General features: G+C 42.6%; 1 protein-coding gene across 1 annotated transcript in view; it reads right to left on the reverse strand.

The window, feature by feature from the left end:
• Window positions 1-11950, reverse strand: part of XK (X-linked Kx blood group antigen, Kell and VPS13A binding protein) — a 39125-nt gene extending 27175 nt beyond the window's left edge. Inside the window, exons 1-2 of the mRNA XM_068963053.1 lie at window positions 11706-11950; window positions 3036-3298 (exon numbers count right to left, since the gene is read on the reverse strand). Coding sequence (XP_068819154.1) covers window positions 3036-3298; window positions 11706-11950 — 508 coding nt within the window. The remainder of the gene's footprint in view (window positions 1-3035; window positions 3299-11705) is intronic.
• Between the last annotated feature and the right edge of the window lie 1493 nt (window positions 11951-13443).

Raw genomic sequence — 13443 nt, forward strand, 5'->3', positions numbered from 1 at the left:
AAACTCAACATTCAGAAAACGAAGATCATGGCATCTGGTCCCATCACTTCATGGCAAATAGATGGGGAAGTGATGGAAACAGTGGCTGACTTTACTTTTTTGGGCTCCAAAATCACTGCAGATGGTGACTGCAGCCATGAAATTAAAAGATGCTTGCTCCTTGGAAGGAAAGTTATGACCAATCTAGACAGCATACTGAAAAGCAGAGACATTACTTTGCCAACAAAGGTCTGTTTAGTCAAAGCTATGGTTTTTCCAGTGGTCATGAATGGATGTGAAAGTTGGACTATAAAGAAAGCTGAGTGCTGAAGAATTGATGCTTTTGAACTGTGGTGTTGGAAAAGACTCTTGAGAGTCCCTTTGACTGCAAGGAGATCCAACCAGTCCATCCTAAAGAAAATCAGTCCTGAATATTCATTGGAAGGACTGATGCTGAAGCTGAAACTCCAATACTTTGAACACCTGATGTGAAGAACTGACTCATTTGAAAAGACCCTGATGTTGGGAAAGATTGAAGGCAGGAAGGGAAGGGGACGACAGAGGATGAGATGGTTGGATAGCATCATCAACTCTATGGACACGAGAGTGACTAAATTCCAGGAGTTGGTGATGGATAGGGAGGCCTGGCATGTTGCAGTCCATGAGGTCGCAAAGAGTCGGACACAACTGAGTGACTGAACTAAAGGAAGAAAGACATTCCCTCTTCTGCTTCATGCTTTCCTTCCTACCTTGAATGAAGCCATGATGGATTCTATGCAGTATCAACCCAAAAGAAAGGCCAATGGAATTGTAGGGACATCAACTTTATCAGTGTGAGCAGCTGATATAATGCCAGCAATGGCCTAACTCCAATTTCTTCTTAGATGAGCAAAATAATGGGTTGTCTAACCTTGTAGTCAAGTGTTTGTTTCTTGCACCAAATGCATTCCTAATCATATGACAGATACTGCCCATGGCGTCCATGACACACCCCAGCCTGTGCTCTAATTATAACTACCTTTCCCCTTCCGGCTGAGGGATTACTTCCTCAGATATGCTAAGGCAGTGATTAGGGTTAGTCAAAACCTATATAAATTGCAGTTATCTGTATTTTTAAGAGGACCATGCCCACTTCCTTTCTCTATACATATTTGATTTATCGTTTAATTCTCAGGGGACTTATATTATTCCAAGTTCTCGGGGGGCATGTTACAGATATTCTTTGTGACACTGACATTTTATGAGATAGGTTTCATTTTCCCGAATAGAATTCCATCTGAAAAACTGTAATGTGGGTTGGCAAACTTTCTGTAAGGAGCCCGACAGTAAATACTTTATGCTCTGTGGACCACTTATTTTCTGTTGCAACTATGCAACTACTCAACTGCTCAAAGGAAAAAAAAAAGGCAGACATAGACAACAAGTAAATCAAAGGGCATGGCTGCATTCCAATAAAACTTTATTTACAAAAACAAGCACCCCCTGGTTACATCCATGGGCTGCTATTTGCCAACCTCTGAGCTAAAAGACAACTTCATTTTCAGTAACTTGAGAAAAAAAATTGAACCGACATGTAAAAATCAAATTGGCTATCACCATATCTGGTCTCTTGCTGTGTTTCTGCCACATGGAAAACAATGAACTGGGTAAAGGGTATATTGGCATGCAGAGGACTCACCTTGGTCAATGCCCATTCTAGTTATAAGTCCCTAGAAAACAAGGATGCTGCTGCATTTATTGAGCATCTACTGTCTACCTGGGGCTGTGGAAGGTGTTTTCACAGGTGTTAATCCACCAAGGTCCAAGATCTCAACTTAAAGTTCTGATATATCTTAAGAATCAGTCATTCTTATGTAACCTGGATAAGGGAGACAGTTGTGATATACAAATAACCTGTGACTCAGCCATAAATTAATGACATTTTACCATCCAGCCTAGATTAGAGGCAGAAAGAAGACTGAGGGAAGTTAAATTAATAAGGGTGATTTATTTTAAAATATTCCAATTTCAGTGTTATCTTAAATATGTATTTTTAAATTTAAGGCTTTTAACTAATTTTTGCTTATCTGTATAGTAAAACTTACCAGAATATCTGGTTTTCATTTACTTACAATGTTAATATTTGCAAAGGATTATTTCCTCTTTTCATATGAAGGTTTTTCACTTGTGTCCAATGCATATGCAGTTTTTTTTAAATCTGGCTTAATCAAAACCTGCCCTCAATTTGATGATGTTAGACTAGTCCAAAGGTTAGAGAAGTGTGTTTATTTTGAAGATGAGATATCTATTAGAACTTCAAGAAGACAGGAAGGAACTCCTGATGCCCTCATTCACCACAAAGAAGCTGTTACAACTGTCTCAGCTGCTTTACAACTATCTCTGAGTGACAGAGGCACAATCTGAAGAGGCCCAGCCCCTGGCAGCCATCCTTTCAGCATATGTACAGCAAGTTGTATTTTCCACAATGATCACAGCTGTGAACCTCTAGACTGTGGCCATTCCCCAACAAAAGTCAGAGTTTCCTTTCTTCCCTTTGGCTTGAGCCTCAACAGGATTCCTAGGTGTATCAACAAAGAAAATGGCAGCAAAAGTAATGTTGCATGACTTCAAAACTGGATCACAAAAGGGATACCCTTCCACCTGGCCCTTTCTCCCTCTCAGGATACTCGTTCTTGAAAGCAGCCACCATGCTGTGAGGAGGCTCAAACTAGCCCACATGGAGAGACAAAGTGGGGAAGATCTGAGGCCCCAGCCCAGCACTGACCGTAAGAACTGTGAGAGGATGAGCCCTCAGTGGATTCCAACTCCCCATCTTTGAGCCATGCCAGTTAACGCACAGTGGAGCTGAGGTGAGCCCTTTTGAGAGCTGCCTAAACTTCAGATTCATAAGCAAAAGAAACGCTATTATTTTAACTCACTACGTTTTGAGCTTAGTAACTGGAACACAGACTTCGGATGAAAGGCGCATAGAAATGAATTTCACCTGAAACAAAACAGACCTTATGTTTTGCTCTCCATGCTTCCCAAATGCAAACAGAAATAAAAAATATACATACATCGTCCGATACTGACATCCTGCTGCAAGACACTTATATACAGCTGCAGGGTCAGCTGGGGGGCTGAGCCCAGGAAAGCCTGGATCACCGATGCTCGGCTGAATGCAGATCGGTGGGTGAATAGCTTGCCCTCTGCCTGGCCCACTTCCTTCTCAATTTCCTCGGAGTGGCCATTTTTTGGTATCTGCCGCTTCTTGGTGATGCTGACATAAGGTTCTTCAATGTGGTTTGACTGACAATAGATGCAGAAGACTTCAAAACACCTGGAAACAAACCAGCAAGTCATGATCATCAGAGGCAGACAGGATCCTGTCTTTTCTCAGTTACCTCACTTTCACTTAGCTTTCTCAAAGCCTTGGCTTGGTTACTCTGGACTGCAACTTGCCCCCCACCCCCGCCACTAAAATCATCCTATCTAAGGACCAGTTGTGAGCACACAGTCTTCTAGAGGCCCTCCAGCAGGCCAACTGGCCTGAGCACGAACCACATTGAGAGGTGACACCGAAGGCCACTGAGGCAAGGAAACCAAGTCGAGAATGGCATGGGAAGTGGTTCAGGCTCCAGAGCTCCAGAAAAACGTTCCATTTCCCTTCCTAACACTTACTAGCTGTGCAGCCTTGGACATGTCTTTTAACCCAAGTTCTGTCCCTGAATTATAAAGAAGAGATAAGACCTACTTTGCCACACTGTCATGGAGATAATGCAGTATATGGGGGGGGGGGCGGGGCGCGGTGTGCACGTGTGCATGTATATACAACACTCACCCCCCCACACACATTATATATATATATATGCACATATACTTTTTCTAGATCCGATAGATACCCCAAATCACTTCAGTTAAAACAGCAGCTGTGCTTGGGAGATCCCCCAGCAGAGAGCAGCCTCCCACCTAGAATTCCCCTGGAAGACCACACTACCTATTTCTGCTCTCTTAAGCCTTTTCAGAACAGGACTAAAGTCAATCATACCTGGAAGCCTGCCAGCTCTGTCTTATCTATGGAGTTTCAAGCTTGCTCGAGGATGGAGCCCAAACCAGTCACCTTTCTAGACTGATAGAGTAGTTGGCTTTTAAAACGATTTTCCTCTCTAGGTAATCATATGAATAGCAAAGAGAGGAAGAGTACTGATATATATGATTTACACACACACACACACACACACACACACACGCACACTTACAAGCGAATTGAGGGATTGATAGAGGGATGGATAGACATGTGAAATAAAACGTTAACTGTAGAATCTAGGTGGCAAGTATTTGGGTGTTCTTTGTACAACTCTTTCAAGTTGTCTTCTGTATGTTCAAAATTTTTTAAACAAAATATTGGGGAAAATGTTTTTCTTAGTAATAAAAAGTGTTCATGGCTTTAGGTTTCAAAATTGTTAAAGGACATTTTTCCCCAAATGTGCATTTTTATAACAACCTTATAATGCTGCCAGAAGATTTTATGGCTTTATTTATTTTATTGAGTGTTGTTAACTTTGCACTGTCACCTGGAGGCAACCAAGGAAATGAGAATACATGTATAACTTGAAATACTAAAATAAAACCTGAAATAAGAAAGGAAATGCAGGAACTTCTTTCTTTAGTGAGTACAAAGTGGATATATTTTGTGATTATCTTTGTTCCTGGGAGAAAGCGAGGTACACAGTAGTGTGGTTGTGCAAGGGGGTGGGGAGGGATGGGGAGGGAGAGGCAACTGTCTGCTACATTTTGTCCACTGGGGTCACAGATACTTTAATATATTAGTTGTGTTTGACACTTTGCAACCCATGGACTGTTTAGTCCATGGGATTCTCCAGGCCAGAATACTGGAGTAGGTAGCCTTTCCCTTCTCCAGGGGCTCTTCCCAACCCAGGGATTGAACCCAGGCCTCCCACAGTGCAGGCAGATTCTTTATCAGTTGAGCCACAAGGGAAGCCCAAGAATACTGGAGTGGGTAGCCTATCCCTTCTCCAGTGGATCTCCCTGACCCAGGAATCAAACTGGGGTCTCCTGCATTGCAGGCGGATTCTTACCAACTGAGCTATAAGGAAAGCCCCAATATATTACATGAAATCATGTAAAACAATGTGGATCAACTTGGTTAGCTGAAAACAATGAAGTTCAAGGTTTTGAGCTAAGTCTAGCTGATCCAACTGAATCTGCTCTGAGGAAAAACTCAGATCTATGACTGAGGGCTGTATGAGGCCTTGGAACTTGACAAGGTTGGCCCACTGATCACAAGCACTAGAAGACAGAAGAAACTGCCCATTGCATCCAGTCCCATCACTCCATGGGAAATAGATGGGGAAACAGTAGAACAGTACAGACTTTATTTTTTTGGGCTCCAAAATCACTGCAGATGGTGACTGAAGCCATGAAATTAAAAGAAGCTTACTCCTTGGAAGAAAAGTTATGACCAACCTAGATAGCATATTCAAAAGCAGAGCCATTACTTTGCCGACTAAGGTCAGTCTAGTCAAGGCTATGGTTTTTCCAGTGGTCATGTATGGATGTCAGAGTTGGACTGTGAAGAAAGCTGAGAGTCGAAGAATTGATGCTTTTGAACTGTGGTGTTGGAGAAGACTCTTAAGAGTCCCTTGGACTGCAAGGAGATCCAACCAGTCCATTCTGAAGGAGATCAACCCTGGGATTTCTTTGGAAGGAATGATGCTAAAGCTGAAACTCCAGTACTTTGGACACCTCATGTGAAGAGTTGACTCATTGGAAAAGACTTTGATGCTGGGAGGGATTGGGGGCAGGAGGAGAAGGGGACGACAGAGGATGAGATGGCTGGATGGCATCACGGACTCGATGGACATGAGTCTGAGTGAACTCCAGGAGTTGCTGATGGACAGGGAGGCCTGGCGTGCTGCGATTCATGGGGTCGAAAAGAGTCGGACATGACTGAGTGACTGAACTGAACTGAACTGTCTTTATTCTCAAATATGTAATGAATGTGGATGCACTTTGGTAAGTGCTGTGGGGAATGCAAAGATAGTTGCACACTACTGTCTCATTCAGAGATGCACATAATCTAAACAAGAAAACAGGACCTAACTAATATAAGTAATATTTATATAGCACTTTCAGTTTGTAAGATATTTCTCATAGATTAACTCACTTAGAAAGAAAGGTTACTTCAAAAATCTGAATACCATTATTTTTAATGGCAAAGTTCTGGGAAAACTCTAAAGGTCCCTAAACAAAACAATGACTAAATAAATCCTAATATGTATATTCAATGAAATATTATTCAGTCCTTAAAATTGACAGTATATACATACATATACTGACATACAAAAAATCTGTATCATGTTTGGTAAGCAAAAGGAGTAATGTATCACAATGGAAAATACAGAGAAAATTCCATTTTTAATAAAAAGAAAATTACATATACATATAGATACACACACATAAACACATAAACAGTGGAGTGCTTCAGCTGGCTCATACTGACTCATGAGACAGCTAAATGGTTAGGAATTTTGTGAGGCAGTTCTTAAACAACTCAGTAGCTTGAAATAGACCATGATGGAAATCTTTAAATCACAGAAATCAGCAAAGACTGCAAATCAGGGTCTTCCTTCCTACACCACCTCCCTCCCCCTAGATGGTTCATGGTTTACCAGCTTAATGACTGTAAAAATATTAGTGAGGATATATAACAAAATATTAAGAATTGTCCTCTTTAGTTAGTCAAATTAGAGCTTTTAAATTTTTTTAGTTGTGCTTATCTGTTTTCTGCCCTTCTGTCGTTCCAACAACAAACGTGTTTTACCTGAATAGTAAAATCAAGCTCAGAATTTTTAATGACAAACAAGCAAATGAAAAAACAGCACATATTAAGAGCTGTATGAATAAAATGAAGGTCCAGAGGAAAAAGCAAGTCTCTGGATGCTGAGGAGAAGGCTGTGTTTAATGGAAAATATTTGCAGAATTATAGACAAATGACACTTCTTTGTCTACAGTGGAAACAAAGGAAGATCCCAGAATGAACTAATCACAGAGGTGGCCCTGAAACCCAGGTGCATGTGTTAGTCGCTCAGTCACGTCCAACTCTTTGCGACCCCATGGACTGTAGGTCACCAGGCTCCTCTGTCCATGGAATTCTCCAGGCAAGAATACTGGAGTGGGTTGCCATTTCCTTCTCCAGGAAACCCAGGTGTACCCTCCTGCAATTCACTGTTTTTCTCAACTAATAAAAATCTTAGCACAGAAGTTTACATGTAGTAGGTATTTAATGAATTTATGAAAGGCCCTAAGACTTCCACTGTTTGCCACTACTGGTTAAGAAAACTGGTAAGAAACACACTCTACTATTCTTTCTGGGATTCTGCAAGACTCATCCAATTACTCCAAATGGGGTGTTGTTGTTGTTGTTGTCTTACTTGAGAAGTTGCCTAAATGTAGCCATAAATTAAGTATTTTCATCACAATCATTCAAGATAGTTTTTCAGTTTGACCAAGGGTTGCCAAACATTTCGTGTATTTACAAAGAGTAAATATTTTAGGCTTTGCAGGTCATGGTCTCTACTGCAACTACTCAACTCTGCCACTGTAATGCAAAAGCAGCCACAGACAACACAGAAGTGAATGGGCATGCCTGTGTTCCATTAAAACTTTACAAAGACAGGCAGCAAGGGGATTTCCATGTGGGGCACGGTTTGCTGATCCCTAATGTAGGTAATCAGCAGGCTGATCCTTTTTTATTTTCATTTTATTTCATTTTCAAACATCATAGTGGAACAAATTTATTAATTAGCTGAAACCATGCATGTTGGTGTCAGCATAAATAATCTGTGGTACCAGAGACCCTCTGAGGTAGTTACTAAAAACACATTTTCAAAAGAAATACTGATTATGATTTCCTCTATGCCACGTTATCTTCCTATGACATACATGCTCTGTGAAGCTACACAAGAACCAAACTGGTTAAATAGAAAGCTCCCTGTGACCTCTGAAAAGCCACTTGCGTAATCTCACTGAGCCTCAATTCTCAACTGTAAAAAAAAGATAATGACAGTTAGCTCACAAGGTTTTACATTGGATGGAATTATATACTGTATGTGAAAGCACTTTGCAAGCAACAACAAAAAAAGCTATTGATATTTAAGCTATGGTTATTTTTAAAGTCTTCTCAAAGTTTACAGAAGAGAGAAATACTAGGGTATTTTGCAATGTTTTTCATTGCAATGAATTATTTTGTAATGTTCTGTCAAAAATACTAGACTCACAGATCCAGAGAACACACTAGTGGTTACCAATAGGGAGCAGGAAGGGAGAAAGGCAATATAGGGGTAGAAGATTAAGGGGTACAAACTCAGATATAAAATAAGCTACAAGAATATACTGTACAACATGGGGAATATAGCCAATATTTTATAATAATAACTACAAATGGGGCATTACCTTTAAAATTGTGAATCACCATATTGTACAACATATAACATTGTACATCAACTATACTTGAATAAAAAAATTACTAGAACTTCTTAGCTTTTATTTTATAAAGCTAGATTTTTAGGTACCATTTTTCCTTCATTATACCAATAAATAAGAATGGGGGCAAATTCCTTGAACCTGTAACTCATTTATATTTATTCCTTCTCCCAATTAATTTATAAAATGAACATAATTGTAAAAGAATGAGAAATAAATTTTGTTTGTTGTTAAGAGGTGCTTTCCCCCCACTCTGCTTATCCAGAATGCCTATTATCATTCACAATAAGATTGTCCTTATAATAGAAAAAAAGAAATTCAAGACATTATTTAATGTTCCTATCATCCCAACCTAGCCTTCATGAGGAAACAATTCTTCAAACTGCAACTACAGTTTTAAATATGAGGCTGATATAAATGAAACATGGTGCTCTCCCAAAGCCTCCCTACATGAAAGGAGGAGCAAAGCCTAGTCTGTAGTGTTCAGTCCACCATCATTACAATGTAATGAAATGCGACTGAACTGAGTGAATCCAAAACCAACATCTCACCTAAAAAGAACAGGAGTTTGGCTAGTTAGTACCCATCCCGAATTAAAGAGAGCTAAATTTTCCCCAAACAGTTTTAAAATATTACTAAGTCCAATCGATAAGAAGGGCAGAGACTCTCCTTTGTTTGGGGGAAATAATTTTGATCTTTATGTAAAGCTGACGTCTTAGAGTTAGAATAAAATCAAACAGCAGGAAGAACTTTCAATAAGATATTAAGGCATGCTAACACACAACATCAAATTGCTTTTCTTTTCATCTGGAAGATAAGAGGCTTGGAACCACATTTTGTGTATCAGCATGGTTCCAGCATCTTCTTGAAAGTGCCTTTGTTGAAGGAAGTAGGTTGTTTGTTCCTTTTTTCTTTTTATGTGTTATTCTGTTTTTTCCCCCAAAGCACAATGACCTATTCAGAATTTTCTGGAAATAGGTCCCTTTATAGTATTGAAACTTTATATATATATATCAGTTGAGAAGTTATCACTCCAAAGTACCAAACTTTTTCTTTTTTTAGATAAAGTTAAAATATTTTTACGATAAAAACCGAAAAATGTAGAGAAGTATAATATAATAAAGGAGTAAATGATGTACTTTTCTATATTTTTCAGAAAAAAAGTGAAAACTGCCCCATCCTGAAATTACCACTCTTAACAAATTGGTATATTTCTCTGAGCTTAGGTCTATGAGTACCATCCTGTTTTTATACATACTATTATGTCATTAGCTTTGTCTTGGGTCACTCAGTACTTAGAAACATTTTAAACGTTAGTACTGATAAGGTATTCTCATTTACCAAGATGGCAACTTAGGTTGTGCTTTTTCAATTTTGCCAAGATGACCAAACTTTCTTAACTTAAGATGGAACTATAGATAAAACACATTCCACACTCCTCAGACTTCTTTCACATAATTAAGCCAATTCCACTTGTAAGAAGCCTTGTGAATGTGGTGTGGGGTCTCATTTTCCTCATCTATAAAATGGGAACAATTATATCTACTTTATGGTGAGGAGTCAATGAACTGAGAGAGAGAAACCGCTACCTACCAAGCCATTTAGCACAAGAAGCATTTAAGAACTGTCAGTTTCCCTGTCACTTCACTCAAATAGCATGGGCAATGAACTCTCTTTTCACAAGATGGAGCTAAGAAATGATGAGTGCCTTGTCCACGAAGAGCGCATTGCACTGATCCACTGAGTGGGCACACAATCAGGCTGCTGCGGCCTACTTGGCCACGGAGGACTTGCTCATTCTCTGGCCCTAGGCGGCAGGGCTTTTAAAATTCCCCTCACTTTCTTTCTCTCTCTCTGTTCCCCTCCCCCCCAACTCTTCCCTTGCTCTCATGAGGTTGGTAGCAACTTCTTACTCCTGCCAGTGCACCTGTTTCTCTTCCTCTGTAGGAGTCTGTGGCTTTCAAGGTTGGGAAACTTGTTCACCTGGTTTGTTTTGACACTGTGTAAACTACAAGTCAGTATTCTGAGTGTCAGCTGGGATGACTGTCTCTAATATGAAATGCAAAGTTTTATAATAGGGCCCTGTAAAATCTATTTTACTACTCGACTGTGTGTGTATATAAGGCTCTGTAAAATCTATTTTGCTACTCGAATGTTTTGTGTGTGGTATGTTGGTGGGGGAGATATTTCGCTCTGTGTGTGTTTGCGATGTGTTGGCTGGGGAGATATTTCCTGGTAGGAAAGATTCCCAGCTGGCTGATTTTTTTTTTTTTTTTACTTTAAACTTGTTTTTTTTTAATTTTTATTTTTACTTTATTTTGCTTTACAATACTGTATTGGTTTTGCCATACATTGACATGAATCTGGCCTTTCTACCTCTTCCCTTTTCTCTCCCACCTATATCTAAAGTTCATTATTATAAATTTGTTTCTAATCCAGATAGAAACCCTTTGTTTCGCTTTTCCTACAGAGATGAGAGGTATCAAAACAACACATTTTAAACTCTCTTAATGGTCCGCCGATAAACCAAACTCTACTTCATTACCAGAAAATATTTTACTTGTTTTGTGTTTCTACAATTTCCAGAAATGTCACTAATAATTTTTTTTTCTCTTTACACACAGCGAGAGTTGGGGGTCTCCGTGGCACTTGTGTTCCAGCTTCATCGGCTAAGTTTACAAGTCAGGCAGGGCCCTGACGACATTTCTACCCTGCTCCCCACCCCCGCCCGCCCCCCTCCATGTTTCCACATCGGACAGAAAAGACGGCTGCGTGGATTTTTAGGGTCGTGTATAAGAATTACATAAGTTAGTATTTGTAACTGAGCTCAGAACAGTGCCTAGTACAGTCCACTCCACGTGTTTGTTCAATTTATTTTCAATTCAATCAACTGTTGCCCACTTCGATTCTAACGGCCATTTAGAACCCTCTTCCTAAGGCCCCGTCGCGACACGAGCTCATCCTGCCAGAGCCCACCAGGCCGCGGTGAGGGTTGAGGGGCCCGAATTGGCCCTTTCCGTTGGTCAAATTCAGTCGACTGTCGGCAATTTCCAACGCTAGCCCCTAACAGGAAGGCGGTACGCCCCGGCTCCATTCCCACCCTCCCAGGTTCCTGTCGCATTCCTGTGACAGGGACGGTGGTGGAGCGGAGGAGCCGGGCGGGCCGGCCTGGGCCCCCGTCCCCGACCCCGGCCCCCTCCCCCGGGAGGCCCGGCCCCCGCCGCCGGGGGCCCCGCACGCACCTGAAGAGGGGCCCGAGCTGCAGCAGGTGCAGCAGCAGCACGAGCGGCCGGTCGCGGGTGAAGTCGCGGTGCACGAAGAGCAGCGTGAGCTGCACCAGAGCGCAGGGCAGCAGCGAGAAAAGCAGCGTCAGCGCCTGCCACATGCCGTCCCCGCCCGAGCGGTAGGTGCTGCTCAGGTACAGCGCCGCCGACGTCTCGGCCACGAACAGGAACACGGACGCCAGCACCGAGCCCGGGAATTTCATCTCCGCGCGTCAGCGGCGCGCACCGGCGACGGACGCGGTGGCGGTGGCGGTAGCGGTGGCGGTGGCGGCGGCGGCTGCCCCGGGGGCTCCCGGCATGCCCGGCCCCAACTGCTCCCGCGCTCTGCGCTGCCCGCCGAGGGCGCGGGGCCCGGGCGCTGGAGCTGGGCCTGGGGGCGAGCGACCCAGCGGGGCTGGGGCGGGGCGCGCGGACGGGGCGGGACACGCCCACGCGCACCGAGCGCCGCCCGCGCGCCTCGGCGCCCGTCGCGTCTCTGCGGCGACGAGCCGCGGGCGGGCCGCGAACCCGCGCCCGGCGACCGCCCGCGCCGAGCCGCACAGGAGGCGGCGGGCCCCGCCGGCCCCGCGCGCAGCCGCTGGGTCCTAAAGCCCTTAGGACGACGCTTCTGTGGGAAACCTTCACATCTCTTCAAAAACCTGCAGCCCCGCGGGACCCGGAATTGGGATCAGGATGCCTTTCCAGCCTGGACTCTGTTTTCTGGACCTAAATAACGCCGAATCCCTCAAAGGATCAGCGTTTCCGGTCACTTAAAAAAAATAAGCAGAGCCCGCAGATGCTTTTCAAAGTGCAAGTATATCGTCACGCACCCGGAATGTACCTTTTCATCCGACCAAGTCTGAAGCATTGCTTTCAAAGTGAAAGAGCATCATGGTAATCCCTAAGAGCTAACGCTTTCCTTCCCAGAAAACCTGCTTTCAAATATATTGATACATTCCTTCATAACTGACTAATTCAGCCCGCTGAAGACCAAGACCTAATAAGGAAACGATTTTCTAGGCCACACGGTATCTCCCTCTGCTTGCTGCTCTGTGCCAGCCCCAAGACTAACACAATGCCCTTTCACTCATTGGATCGGTGACAACCTTCTGGACATCAGGATGGGCTCAGCGACCCCTCCCTTTGTCGCTCAGAGCTTGAGCCTTCATTACATCTCTACAACTCGAGTCTAACCTGTTCCATAAGAGACTGGACTTGAATAATTGTGAGATCCCTCTTCCCGCCGAAGTTAGGTGATTTCATCCATCTTCAGGCATCTCTGGCATTTTTCTATTTAGGAATATGATGGCAACACAAATAGAATGTGAAGATGCAAGGGGAATCAAGACAAAAAATGTAGAGAGAGAACATGAAGGACTGTTTTTCTTCATTCTTCTGTGGCATGGGAAAATCTATTTATAAGGGTTAAGGGGAGGTATTCAGCCCACAGCTGAGAAGTGCCAGGCCCATTCTCTAAAAGGATTACTAATATCTATTTATAGCACCCAGCAGGTCATCATGTTCTGGATCAAGATACACACACTGTCACAAGTACAGAATAGGCAGCCACACTCCATAAAGTATTCATTTGATATTTTATTTGACACCATCTTAACTTTTAAAGGAAAAATTAACTTGTAGCTTAAAATTATGTTAGAGCACACTCAATATTTAGCATTAGATTTTATTTTTAAGGCAAAGGATTATCACAGGTTTT

Source organism: Capricornis sumatraensis, chromosome X, assembly GCF_032405125.1.
Source record: "Capricornis sumatraensis isolate serow.1 chromosome X, serow.2, whole genome shotgun sequence".
Lineage (NCBI taxonomy): Eukaryota > Metazoa > Chordata > Mammalia > Artiodactyla > Bovidae > Capricornis > Capricornis sumatraensis.